The sequence below is a fragment of the Cupressus sempervirens genome, chromosome 6, assembly GCF_028749045.1.
Source record: "Cupressus sempervirens isolate cs-2001-9-10 chromosome 6, ASM2874904v1, whole genome shotgun sequence".
Lineage (NCBI taxonomy): Eukaryota > Viridiplantae > Streptophyta > Pinopsida > Cupressales > Cupressaceae > Cupressus > Cupressus sempervirens.
This window is the reverse complement of record NC_143123.1, coordinates 295456009-295470923: the sequence shown is the minus strand read 5'-3', so window position 1 is coordinate 295470923 and position 14915 is coordinate 295456009. Positions and strand designations below refer to the sequence as shown.

Below are 14915 nucleotides of genomic sequence, written 5' to 3'. Positions count from 1 at the left end.
TCCAGCCCTCCGTGTCCCAAAGCGTTCTGAAAAGGAGTTAGCTTTCTATGCATTTATGTTCTAATGATCTGCAGTTTGTCATGTGTAGGGTAGTTAGTAGAATGACCATTAGGGAGGGTATCAAAGTAAATTATGCAATGATCCTTTTTGAAGTTGGTTCTTATTTAGAATGTTTCTTTTGTTGTATCCTTTGTTTCATTTCTGTATTAGAAACTCTGCTTGTAATCTCTAGGTAAGGAGCTTTTGCCCCCTTTGTAATTTAATTGATCATTATTTCAAAACCACACAAAAACCAGTGTTTTTAGTAAATATCAAGGATTTAATTTTGATGTTTCAGTATGCACTAACCCTAATTTCTGGTTTTATGTTTAGAATTAGGGCCTGGGTAAAAAGCTGTACGATAGTTTTACAAACCAAAAGTAACATATTTACTTAAAAAGGCTCAATTCAAACCATTAACTTTGAAAATATTTTCCAAGCTTAGGAATAGGATTATAAATTAGGTCATCAAAACACAGCAGATTACAGTTTTAGAAAAAACAAATTGTGTAAAAATTCAGGTTTAGGGTATTACAATAACAAATAGTTTCTATTATCTCTGTTTAGTATCTAATGGTTATCTATAGTAATCTCCTGTAAATATTAGAATGTTTCTAATATTTAGTTTTTTGTTTCTAAAATAGAATGTTTCTATACTTCACAATTGTTTCCTAAGGAAACATCGTTCAGTCTCTTGTATAAATTGATCTCTTGATCTCTGTTAATATCAAGCAAATATTTTACCAATTACTTCCGTAATATGGTATCAAAGCCAATACTCTAAATTTTTTCGAAAATAATTATAATTTCTGGTTGAAATTATCCGCCCTTTTCTTCGAAATTATTTTCATTGTTATTTGCTTACAAAACTGCTGGTTCGAGTAGGGTTTTTTGCCAAAAAAAAAAGCGGGCCATTTTGTCTGTAAGTCTCGCAATTTTTTCCGGTTTGCAAACTTGCACCCTTCTATTTACAACTAGCATGACTGAATCCTCTGAAAATAGAGGGTTATTGCTTGCTGTAACATGTGGAGGTTTGTTGGGCGCCATTTCTTTGCAACTCATGCCCAAAATTTTCTGCCACTTGATTTTGAAAAATGCGCCTGGTTTGTGGCTGTTTTTCATTAAAAAAAAGTGGTCATTTTTTGCTTATTTGGAGGCATCTAATTTTTTCCAAACCCCAATATATTTGTGCCTAGATTCTGCAATTTTCTCTGCAAATCTGCCATTTTCCTAAGCTTTTTGGAAGCTTTTTGCAGCCAGGGCATTTTTTGTTCGAATGCGTAAATTTTTGTACCGGATCAAGAAACCTTTTACAAATTCTTGGTGGGTTTTTTGAGAGCTCGATTGGGTTGTTCGTTTTTTTGGGTGCCTCAATTTTCGAGCTAGCAGATCCAAAATCCGACAACACATTCCTTTTGGGTTTTTCGAGCTCTCTTTTGGGAACCTTTTTTTTTTTTGGGTCTTCTGTTGTGTTGCTTCGAAGTACGTGTGTTCACAAATTTTCATGTTTTTCACGGAAAAACATGCTATGCCATTGCTGACGAATATTTTGCTCGATGGATAGCATAAGTTCAATGGTCGCAATTATGGTTTTGATTCATAGTTGTCTTCTTAGTAGAGTTCCATTGCTCCAGCTTTAGAAGGCTCCAGGAAAAAGCACATCTAATGCGACTATTGCCACAAGTATGGGCACATGAAGGTTGAATTTGGGAAATGCTTAGCTGCCCTATCTAAGCAATCTGGTTAGCAGCCCACAACGAACAGGGGAAAGCACTCCGAGCAGACAAAATCTGCCTTATACACTTTTCAACAGCTTCGTGCTCTGGATAGATTAACCATTAAGGGAGGTATTACGATAATAGAGAGTTTCTATTATCTCTATTTAGTATCTAATGGTTATCTATTGTAATTTCCTGTAAATATTAGAATGTTTCTAATATTTAGTTCTCTGTTTCTAGAATAAAATGTCTGTATTCTTTACGATTGTTTCCTAAGGAAACATTGTTCAGTCTCTTGTATAAATTGATCTTTTGATTTTTCTTAATATTAAACAAGTTTTTTACCAATTACTTCCATAATATAGGGTTAGGATTTGGCCATAAAAGCAAAATTTAAAAAATTATTTGAAGTTTTATTAGTGTACTATTAAAATAAAATACAGTATACTACTCTGCTTTCTTCTATTCTAATGATGGATCACCGAGCGTGACCCAAAACATTGATGCTAAAAATTTAGACCCAATGAAATTCAGAAATGATTCGTGACTACACCATACTATTTTAGAATTAAACTAATCTTAAACCCTTAAAAAATAACAAAGTTTAGGTTTTTAAGTAATTTTTTTTCAAAATAAGAGGAAAAGTCATTTAAAAAAATCATGAACCAATTAATAGATATATTATAATCCTTACCTGCTGTCTCTGGGTTTTGAAGATCTGAGTGAAGAGTTGTCAATATGATTCGTGTGCACTTGTATCTGAGTGATTCCTCCAATGTATGCTAAAAATCATGCTCAGGAAATTACAAAATCTAGTTTGTTTTGTTGTAGGAAAAAGCAGAGCAGTTTACAGTCTGAATAAGAAAGTAACTGCAGTCTGCTATCTTATTAGGTGAAAAAATCAGAACACTGAAAATTCAGAGAAAACTGGTAAATCTTAAATTTGTAAATGATGGGAAAATACTGGCTAAAATGGGTGTCAACTATTTTTCTCAAGAAATTGAAAATGTCTTTTTGATGAAATTATTGGTCTCTAGTGCAAGATGTTGTGATGTATCGTTATTTTTTGTGGATATGTGTTTCTAAGTTAAATCACTAATTTTACTTTGCAGACAACTACAATTATTAATATTTATCAGCAGTCTATTGTTAGTTTTTCTATTTTCAGTTGGACTCGGACCTCTTTTTTCTCAACATCCTGCCCAATGAAAAATGGAGACACCTCTCTATTGAAATTATGTAATTGACATTGAATTTACTCACAATTTTGAGTACAACTATTCTTTGAAGAAATCAGCAAGTTTTGAAGCTTTCAAGAAACAATTCTATTGTTAGTGACCCTGTGCTATCATCCTTTTAAATACTGATAAATTGATTCTTTCTTCAGCGGAGTTAAGGAAGAAAAGTAAACCCAAGCGGCCTTCCATCAAAACTTTATTTGGTATGTCATGAGCATTTAAAAATTGAATTGGTCAATCGGTCTCTAAATGAATGGTATGTTCAAGACTAATTTTTTTATTATCTGACACATTGATTTGCAGATCCAACTGCTGTTGGTAAAGAACCAATTCAGGGAAGTTTTTTAAATATGTTGCCGACACAAATTGAAACATCCGAGAGTCCAGAGCCATCGCCACCAGGTAGTATCTCTTCACCAAATCGGTTGTCTTCTTTTCGGCCTCATCCTCTGCGTCCTAGATGACCAGTCATGATCTGCAATTGAGTGATTGCCATACACCAATGAAAATGTTGCAGACGATCTGTCTCTATAGTTGTACTCAAATTGGGATCTAGGAAATCATATAGGAATCTGTGGGGCACGGTGTGACATAATGCCGATATTGTAATTTTTCCGATAAAGTTTCCCAGTTTTAGGATGAATGTTTCAATAAGTATGCCTGCATCTGATCAAATGAGGCAGCTTTTCTGGGTGTCAGTTGTTGCTTTACAAGTGGAACTCAGAATTACCCTAAGTAGGATCTATCGTGAATTGCACGGGAAAGCATAAATTACTATAAGCCCTTTTTTCAGTTGCCTTCTCTAATTGAATGAGGAGTTCTGTATATGAGTTTGAACTACCTCAGAAATTCTTTCAATTTGTGTCATATTATTGCCAGGGCTCTGTGCCTGTTGTTCTATGATCTATTCATTCGAAGATTCATATAGTAAATCAAGACGAGGAAGACTCTTCCTCAATTTGCAGCTGCTTGTATGAGATGTTGGCATGCCAATACTTGCATCTTCAGAACATTTTCTGCTTTGCTTGTGAAACATTGCACTTTGTAACATGTGATGATGTATAGACCTGGATTCTAGCCACATTGTTTCGTCAAATGTAGTGATGATCTTGGAAAAGAACAAAAAGAATCAGTTTTTTCAAATTTATTATTCTATTTAGATTCGTTCATGGCATGCTCTTCTTTTGTTTCTTGAGTAAATAAAGCATTTTAAAAAACATACAACCTTTTTACCTTTGCCTCTCTGTCATGAATTGAAGATTTCATCCTAGGACTATTAACTTTGTCTAGATATATAAAGGAGACAGGAATAGAGAGTTTGACTATTAGTAATTAATGAATTTAAACGTAACATTTTGATTTGTATTAATTCTCTGAGCCACACTAATTTTGAATGCACTACAGCTGGATCGAGTAAAATATTGGAAAAAGCTTTTAATGTGTCCTCCATACGTGCTCTATCGAATTTAATGAGCTTCAGAAGGTTCTGAATCTTTGTTCACGACTTGGATACGTGCACGTTACAAGCATTTTGCTTTTTCTACTGGTAATGCAAAATCCTCACGTAATTAATGGAATAGAGGTCGATGAATGATTGACTTAATATTTAGAACCAAAATCATTTTTTTCAAAGACATCATGTTAGTGGTAAAATGTGGCTTTAATTATATTTGAGAGGTCATTTTATTGGTAAAATATGGCTGACTTGCTCTATTGTATGCTGAATTGTATGAACCAAATAGCCCCCTTTTTTGTGCCAGACAAACCGAAAAGTATCGTTGTTGCACATTAATGTTTATCCGTTCTCCCAACAATCAAACCAATATTCCATCTTCTGACGGTAATTGAATTAAAAAATCACTTATCCTAATTCCAGTGGGGGGCTCCGTTGCAATTTTACCCCCATTGCCAATAGTTATATGAGAAGCCATCAAATTGGTTAATAAATTTAGCATAATGGTGGATTTTTCTAGGGGAGTTTCAAGGTGTTGTACTTCATAATATTAGGTTTGAATTGTATTTGACTTGAACTTATTATTATTAAGCTGATAGGCTTTATGTGGGAGCTTTATTTTCAAAAATGATATTTTCTTGCTGGAAAAGTTATAAGACTCTTTCAGGGTGAAAGATTTGTTAAAAAGAGAAATTTTAGATTTAAACTTGAAAGAAAAGATATATATATATATAGAGAGAGAGATGTGTCTATTTAAAATATTTAACTATTTTATATTAGATTTGATTTCATTTTAATGATTACATATTTTTTATTCAAATAAAAGATTGTAAGTCACAATCATGTTTTATGATGTTTTAATGGTTTATCACAATTTATACAATTCATTCTTAAAAGTTCATCTACATTTTAGAAGGCAAAAATGTTTATTATTAATGGCTGTTAATATAAACAAAAATATTGTATGATTATTGTTTGTGATTTAAAATGTTATTTATTGTGTTTCAAAGATTGTATAACTACACTAAATGTGACTCAATGAAAGATTTATTACTATCATAAAATCTAGATACAATTGTTTGTTATTATGAAATGTAAATAAAACATAGGCATAAATTATTAGTACTCGGAAAAATCTCAAATTTATTGAACATGTTTCTAAATTCTCATGTTAATACAAATATTCTAAATCAATATTCATATTTTCTAAAATAACCTAAAATTCATATCGATGTTTGTTAATCTCGTAACTTTTAGATTTTTTTTTTTGTTTTTGTAAATTTTTTTTTAACTTTTAGAAAATGTTAGCATTATTATTGTTCATTTTACATCTAAAAATAATTTTGTCTCCTATTGGTGCACTTGTTAGCATGCGATTGCTAGTCCATATTTCATTAGTAGTGGTTTGCATCAATCCAATGTATTTGTGTTAAGAGTAGTAATATGATGAATAACCTTTTAGGGCATTCATATCCTTCGTTTGGATAAAATGAGTGCTAAATGGCCGTCTATTCTTATGAGTTATTTATGAGATGTGGGTGAATGAGTGTGACTTAGTTAAATCGAACTCATTCATTGATATTTCATATGTAGTGTTTTGCACGATCAAACATGCTTGAGTCTGAGTAGTATTGGGATGGGTTACTTTGCAAGAGGTTTTGATGCTTTATTCTTGTAAGCATCTTATAAATGCAATGGGTATCAAGTAGACCATTTTATGAGAGATGGTTTTGTGTGAACTATTATGGTTGAAAAAAGTAATTGACATTTAATATGTGCTCTACTTGATTTGGTATGCTGATATTGATTCAAATGGAATAATTATAACTAGATAAAAAATATTTGTTTTTTTGTTTTGTTGAGCTATTAGGAAATAACCAAGCTACATCTAAACAAAAAACACAAATTAATCATTTCTCTAAGGTGCAAATAGATATTAAGTTTTCATTGGCACATGTTTGGTATGTAAATGCAAATCAAAATTTAAACATCAATAAACTTAATGTTATGTAATCTTCCTATTTGAGATTACCATTTTCTTTGCTTTTGTTCTTCAAAATTTGGGTAATAATATATTATTGTTGCTCCCCCTTTGGCTTGGAATAAAATTTCCTTTATTGAAAATGCAACCACCATTCATAAGATCAAAGTCACCACTTTTCATTGTTGCCTTTGAGAATAATATGTTCTTTTGCCAAATTTCCCTCCTTTCTCTATCCTTGAATGAAACATCATCCCTTTATATATTTTGATGTGGAGAAGAGTTGCATCTCTACATCATGCTTGCCCTTTGAAATGCTAACAAGTTTTTTACAACTTCTACTTCTTTGAGGAGTCACAAACTTCATTATTATACCATATTGAAGAGGTACATGCTTTCATAATTATCACATTTTTAAAAAGACAACTCTTCATCAGGTTCCCTTTAGGAGAGTCACAATATCTCATGATTGTTACTCCTTTGCAAGTGTTAAAAGCTTTCAAATTTACTACACATAATTAATGCTTATGCTCTTTTTTCCCCTTTCTTTCCCCTACCAAATGAAATTCTCTTATCCCTTTTTATATCTCATGTCTAAGAGAGTAAACTTTATTAATTAATTTTAATTATGTTATAAACTAATTTAATTATTTTAAATTTGAATTTTATTCTTTCATAATTTAATTTAATCATTTTATCAAATATATATATTTTAGACTAGTAATATATTATATTATCATCTTAATAATATATAATAGTATTATATTAATAATATATTATATTATATTATATTATATCATTATTTATTTATAATGCTATAATTATTTCAATATTGTTATTTATTCATATTGTAATTATTATATATTTATTAATTTATATTTAATATTATTAAATCTTTTGACGAGGGGACATCACAATTTACTTTTCTCAAAAGTGCTTGCCCTCAAGCAATTCAAACCTTCAAAATGAGTTGTCTGTTATGTAAAATTGATATCCAATCAAGCACCTTGAAATGGTAATTTCAATTTGAGGTTAGAGCTACAAAATATTTGCAAATATAAACCTACTATGGTAGCATTTTGCTTCTTTTGCATTGTGTCTTCGCTCTTGGTTGAGTAAATATTTAGAGAGACTTTTTTCTTTTTCCTGTCTAGGAATTATAACATTCACTAAGAATTTCCTCACTTTCACCACTTACTAAGAATGCTGCTGATCTAATCTTGGCACTCATATAGGTTGTCCTCAATCTCAACAATCACTAAGAATGTATTGATTCTTGACACTTACTAAGAATGTCATTGTCTCTTCCCATTCACTAAGAATTCCCTTGATCTTAGACACTCACTAAGAGTTCTTGGGATCTCAACACTCCCAATAATGCTTTGATTTGGTCCGATACTCATTGAGAGTGTCTTAGATCTTGGTAGTCACTAGAACACCACGATCTAGTTTGACACTCATGAAGAATGTCCTCATTTTTTTTGGCACTCACTAAGAATGCCTTCATTGATGCTTAATAAGAATGTTTTAATCTTTGCTCCAATTTGACTAGTATCTTTTCCCAAGTTCTCCAATTTTGTTCCAAAAGTTTACTACATTAGTTTTCTATAATACATAACTTTTGTAGGTATTTTCCTACCTTACATGATTGCAGGATCATGCTCTAATAATACCATAATATCCTCATTCAAGATTACCATTTTTTTGGCTTTTATTCTTTAAGATCTAGATAATGATATTTTATTGTTGCTCCCTTCTTTGCCTTGGAATAAAAATTCCTTTATTGAAAAGGTCGCCACCTTTCATCAGAACAGAGTCTCCTCTTTTCATTATTGCCTTTCAGAGTAATATATTTTATCCTAAATTTCTCTTCTTTCCTTCTCTTCAAATGAAACATCATTCCTTCATATCTTCTAATGTGGATAAGAGTTGCATCTCTTCATCATGTTTTCCCTTCACAAAAGCCACAACCTTTTTACAACTCCTACTCCTTTGAAGAGTCAGAAAACTTCATTATTGTTACCCCTTTGGAAGAGTTAAAACCTTTCAGATTTACTATCTTTTATTAATTCCTACACTATTTGAGAACTAATGCCAAATCTCTCAATAATAGAATAGGGGCATGAAGATCTAGAGCTCTGATACCATGTTGAAGTTGATGAAAGATCATCCCCAAAGCTCTAAAGAATCACTTGCATGCAAAAACCTATCACTGAAAGAGAGAAGCAAAAGGTATGGAGGATGGAATTCCTAGATCCAAAGATAAGACATTCTTGATGAGAAAAAAGAAAAATTTCTATAATCAAAAGTGAATCAATAAATTTCAAAGAGATCAATCCTAAAAGCAGATCAAAACCCTTACAAGAACTAACTTAGGTTGCATGATAATCATTAATAAAGGAATTAATTATTATATGCCCAAAGTTTAGCTTAAGTAAACTTGAGATAATAAGTGACCAAATAATTAAATCAATATGATTTAATTAATAAGAGAAAAAAATATTACTCTAATATAAGAAGAGGATGATATAGATGATGATCCACCAAACAACGATACCCAATTTGACATACTGAAGCAACCAACACTAATCCTGAACAAGAAAGATAGATTACTATTCAAGAAAGCTTTTGATAAAAAGATCAAGATTGATGAAAGAATATCTAAAAGAATCAAGATTAAATTTAGTATTGAGGAAGACTCGATGCATGTTTGAGAATCTTATGCCATAAGTCACAATAGACAAAGAGAAACTGATTTAGAGATAGTTGAAAGTTTTTTTGAATAGGATGGAGGCAACATGAAGAAAAATGAAAGGAGAGATAGTGAAGGAAGTCACAAGAAAGTTGAAAGAGTAGACAAGACAAAGTTTGATGAAAAAGGTTACAAATTCAAAAGGGAGGTGGCAAGAAACTATAAATGCAAAACTGGAGATTTTTATACTGTATGGAAATAAATATATTGCTTTGTGTAGTTTTGACACATTTACTTTTGATATTGACACTCGACTTATCAAATTTCAAAATAAAAGATTTAGCCATATTGGGAAGCTAGATTCATCAATTAATGTACTCCAACATTCATTAAAGCTGAAAGATTTAATTGCCACAGAAGGAGAAATCTTAGTAGAGAGATAAAGTGATTGCCAAAATCTTGGACTTGCAGGAATGATTAGTTTATATATTGATGTGATGTAGCATAGCTTATCAAAAGAACAACACAATATACATGTGCTAGAGGAAATGAAAGTGAGTGGAATGGAGAACATGGCAATAGAAATTGAGAAGCACAATCTGATTATTCAAGAACTAAAGAAAACATGGGAAATATTATTTCAACTTACAAATTCTAAGTATACAGATATTGTAAGTAAATTGTAAATAGTTGGGAACTTTTCACTTTATATTTTTCTATTTGGTCATGTTTATCGGTATTGACTTCCATAAATAAAAAGGGGGAGAATTACATAAGAGAAACTATAGAGAAATACATGGGAGAAGACACAGATTATTCGTACACAATAAAGCTATATGAAAGGGGAGTATAGAGAATAGAGTACATGTAAGTACATTTATGGACATGGACATGGACATGAAGGTAGTACAATTTTTGTTTTTGTCTCAATGACAAAGGGGGAGATTGTTGGAGTTAGTTAAAGTTTTTTCATTATGTCAAAATGTCTAAAGAGAAGACACTATCAGAATAAAAAGAAGACACTATTGAAAAGAGAAGACACCATTGGAATAAAAATAAGACACTATCGAAGAAGGCTTATCAGAGAAGTATAAGTGAGATTATTAGAGAAGATTAGGAATAAATTTTGGAGTTGATTTAACCCCTAGGATCTATGGTCAAGATTAAGTTTAGGGTTATCAAATATATAATGATATAAGGGAGTAAGAAAGATATAGAGAGGGAACAAAGAGAGAGAGAGACAGAGAGGAATTGATAGAGTAAACAAAAAGAACAACAAGAACAAGAATTACAGAGAGATGACAAAGGAACAAACTGATTTGAGAAGATTAAGGAGAGGCACTACACAGGTCAAATTATCTTGTAGAATACCTAATCAGTTGTTAAAATATTTGAAGAGTCTTTTACAAGACTATTAGTTCATCAATAAATTTTTGATAAAACCTCTAACAAGGTGAGTGCCTAGACAAACATGATTAAATCTCTTACTGGAGTAGTCTTAACAGGCTAAGGATACAATTAACATTGTATTGGTAAATCTTGACAGAGTGAGTTTCTCGAAAGGAAACACCAATGTATGCGTAGTCAACAAGTCATTTTACTATAGTGAAAAAGTTGTGGGTTTCATATCCACCCCAGTTTTGCTCTCTGACCAAGGATTTTTTGCAATACCAAAATCTTTGTGTTATGTGCGTGAATTTTCTTTCATGAAATTTTCTTTACTTTCACACATATGGACTATTGATGGTTAAATGCTTATGCTATTGGTTAGATCTAGATTATCAAAATAATATTGTTATAGGCTATCGAATAATTAATGAAAATTAACATTGTTTCTCAAGTACTAATTCACCCCCTAGCCCTCCTTCCCCCCCTCTTAGTACTTATGATACAGGAGCATCCTAGGCTTTCTTTTAATCCTGCATGGTTGGAGGTATCATGGCTAAGTGTTGTGGTGCTCGATCGCTGAAGAGTGTAGTTGTGGCCAAGGAGCTTGGTCATCGAAGGAGGCTTGGTCGTCATTGGAGCTCGACAGACATTGGGAACTTGACATACTCTATGGATCTCGATAGACACTAGGAGCTTGGAATATTTTGTGGAGCTTAGCATACTCTGTTGAGCTTGGAATGCACTAGGAACTTGGAAGGCACTATGGTGCTCAACATGCTCTGGGAGCTCAATATTGCTTATGGCTTGGATGATGCTCAGCTTGGTTTTCTCTGGCACTTAGCTTGGTCTTGGTTCTTGTTGGTGTCGAGTTGTTTGTGAGTCAACCTTGGCATTTAATTCATGTAGGGTTATTTAATTTGTGTTGTAGCTAAGTTGTGGCTCAACATATATTCAATGTGAGGGATTTAATTTAGTTTGTAATGAATTGGGTCGACATGTGGCTTAGTTGTGTATAAAGGGTTTTACAGAGTCTTTATGCATTATTAAGATTAAGGGATCCATCTTGGAGAAGAGGATGCAAACTTTGAAGAGCTAGAAGCAACAATTTGAGAACTAGAGGATTTGCTTGGTGGACCTGAGGGTATAAGTGTGGTTCTTTTTGGTGTTCTTATCCAGTTGTAGATCTGGGCTAGCTAGGATTGAGATTGTAAATTGGATCTTGTGAGATCTTACAGAACTGATATTGTAATTTCTATTTGTATTTTTTCTTGATCTAAAAGGTCTTATAGCCTAGCATATTGCATGTAATTAGTTATTTTATGAATAAAGGGTTGTGATATGTTATCAGATCTTGCATTGTTGTTACTTTGTTGTTGTGTTTCCTCTATGTGGTTATTTACTAGGGGCTTGGACATCTCCTTTGGGGATTCTCCTTCCTTGCACCACATCAGGTGGTATCAGAGAGAAGGTTGTTCCTGAGTGTGTGAACTGATTTCCAAAGTTGAGGCATTTTGCACCAGGATCTTTGTTTGGAGAAGGTTGATCTTGTGGAGCTGATTGATCTTTTGGATTGGTGGATCTATTGCTTGGGGTTTGCAAATTTTTTTGAAGACTCCTCAAAGAAGATTGGAACCTAGGGAAATTGATGATCTTAGTGATGCTGTAGAAGAAAGGATCTTAGAGAAGATTAGAGCAGAATTTAGATATGAGATTGCATTGATGAAGAGTAACATGATTGCTAAACTTGTAAGTGCTTTTGGTGGTGTACCCAGGCATGTGATTACTGAATATGGTTATGAGGAAGTTGCTGAAAACTTTGAAATTGTTGGATCTCATGGGATCATACATAACTGATATTGTAATTTTTGTTTGTATTTGGCCCTAACCCAAAAGCCTTACAATTGGGCATATTGCATGTAATCAATTATTTAATGAATAAAGAGTTATGATTTGGTATCAGATCTTGCATTGTTGTTACTTTTTTGTTTTTTTTTCCACTATGTGGTTATTTGTTGGGGGCTTGGACATCTCCTTTGGGGATTCTCCTACCTTGCACTACATCAAGTGGTATTAGAATATATACCTGGAGAGACCTATTGGAGCTAGGGTTGGTCATTTTGCTAGACTTGGGTCTCAGTTGAAGATGAAGCATAAGATGGAGGTTTCTAATTTCTTAGGTACTTTGACTATTGAATACCTGATTGATTGGATTGGTGAATTGAAAGACTACTTTCAGCTTGAGGATATTGAGAATCCACTCAGAGTAAGGTTGGCACAAACTAAGTTGAAAGGACATACTGCTCTTTGGTGGAAAGAATTGTAAAGAGACAGAGAAGAAGATGGTGAAATGAAGATCACTAGATGGAGGTTGATGGTGATTAAATTGAAGGCTAAGTTCATTCCTTCTGATTATGAACTTGAGTCATTTAAGAGGTTGCAAAATGTGAAGTAGAAAGATGACTGTGAAAGATTATACCGAGGATTTCTACAAGTTGACTATTTGGTTTGGGCACACATAATTGTTAAAGGAGAAGGTAGCACGATACATTAATGGTTTGAGATTCAATATTTAGGATGAGGTTGGTATGATGAATATTTATTTAGTTGAGGATGCTTATCAATATGCTCCAAAGGAAGAAGAGAAGTTGAAGAGGAAAAGTCAAGGTAATGCTAGAGGGAAGGAGAAGCAGGATAACTCAATAAAGGCTAAACTAAGTGTTCAAGGTGAACCAAAACCTGTTGATCAGAAGAAGAGGAAAGGTGGAGGTGGCTTTAGTGGTAATTGTTTCAGATGTGGTGAAGAAGGGATTAGATCTTTTGAATATCCTCATGGTAGGAAAGATGCTATTGTGAATGAGGTTGCAGTCCAAGACAGTCAACCTATGCAAGGAGAGAGTTTGGCAGTTCGACATGTGCTAGTTGGTTAGAGGAGACTGGATTCTTGTCAGAGGACTTATTTTTTCAAGACTTTTTGTAACTCTAGTGGTAAAGTTTGAAAGGTGATTGTGGATGGTGTTAGTTGTAATCACCTAAAAATAGTCACCTAGACTATTGGCCCCCTTCTCAACATCTTGGCTAAATTAATTAATCATTTTCCTAGGCCAAATTGATAAAATAAATTAATTTGATTATAACCTATAGTTTGACTATACTGTCATAAGTTCATTATTTGATTAAAATAACATGTCCCCTTTTAATTAAATAAAAGACCCCATTCTTCTACCCCACTCAATGTGCACACATAAAGCATTATTCCTATTTCAAGATTAAAAAGAAAAAGGTTTTTTGTCTCACATGCAAAGTCAACCCTTTTCTTATTGGTTGACTTCCTCTTTCACATGGATCATGCCAAAGTCAACTTTTACCCTTGATCCTTCATCCCTTGATCTTGATCTCCACTATCTGTACATCTTTAAAAGAAAGAGCTCTTCCCTTCTCAAAGGATCCACACTCTTGAGTATGGTTATGTTGTAGGTTTATCATTTGAATTCTTGTAGGTTTGTGGAGAACTTCTAATTCCTTGTCTCATTCTATCATCCATGTCATTCTAGTTTGGATTCATGTAGCTTAGCTTTAATTTTGCAATGATATAGCTCACATAGTAACTAGTTTGGATCTTGTAACATTCACATTCTTGTTTAATATAGCTGCATTTTGCATGTTCATGTTAGTTTAATCCATACTTGCATTGTATATTTCAGGAACTCATTGTGGACATTTTCATTCTTTCTCTTGTCTCAAAGAATCTCCCATTACACGATTTACTAGAAAGGAATGTGTCCCTAAGGCTTAGCCAAGGGCCCCTTTTAGCTTAAAACACACTTCTTGCACTCCATGGGTAGGGAGCTCTAATCTAAAATTCAAGCATTCTAATTCCATTTTATGTGGACTTAATTTTTTTATAATCAGTATTATATGATTATTTTTTTACTGTCGAGTGTTACTTTTCTAGTAAAGTATCGTATACCCTTACTAAACTGTATCGCCTTGGTATAGTGAGTAGCATCACACGACTTAAGGGGATATATCACACAAAGTGTCGCACCGGTATACTGAGAAGTATTGTATGACATTCTTCTAGCAAATTTTTTTTCCCTACATGAAATTGCTTGCCGTTTAGGTGATTTGGTTAGTTTTTTAGTTGTTGCTTGCTATTTGTTAGATATTATAGGTCTATGACAATCTGGCAAAGGTTTATTTATAGATTTTTTTGATTATTTTGGACTAACATGTGGGAATGATTGTGCTTGTAGGGTGTTTACTTGAAATATTTGCATACTTACCTTGAAAAGGACGCGTGTCAAAGATTCAAATGCACAAAGGATATTAACACTTGTTTGTAGGGCTGCCTAATGCATAAAAAACAAACACTTTCTTGTATTCCTTTTATTTCCATGTGCAACAT

The 14915-nt window shown here is 32.8% G+C and overlaps 1 protein-coding gene across 2 annotated transcripts in view; it reads left to right on the top strand.

Annotated features, from left to right (window-relative positions):
- LOC149552378 (uncharacterized) overlaps nucleotides 1-4865 on the top strand; it is a 96471-nt gene extending 91606 nt beyond the window's left edge. Inside the window, exons 12-14 of one of the 2 annotated variants that reach the window (XM_089787917.1) lie at nucleotides 3145-3198; nucleotides 3299-3397; nucleotides 4400-4865. In XM_089787917.1, coding sequence (XP_089644043.1) covers nucleotides 3145-3198; nucleotides 3299-3397; nucleotides 4400-4485 — 239 coding nt within the window. In that variant the 3' untranslated portion in view covers nucleotides 4486-4865. Of the gene's footprint in view, nucleotides 1-3144; nucleotides 3199-3298; nucleotides 4165-4399 lie in introns of those variants that run through there. The other variant, XM_089787918.1, reaches the window with a different exon arrangement.
- Nucleotides 4866-14915: the final 10050 nt, after the last annotated feature.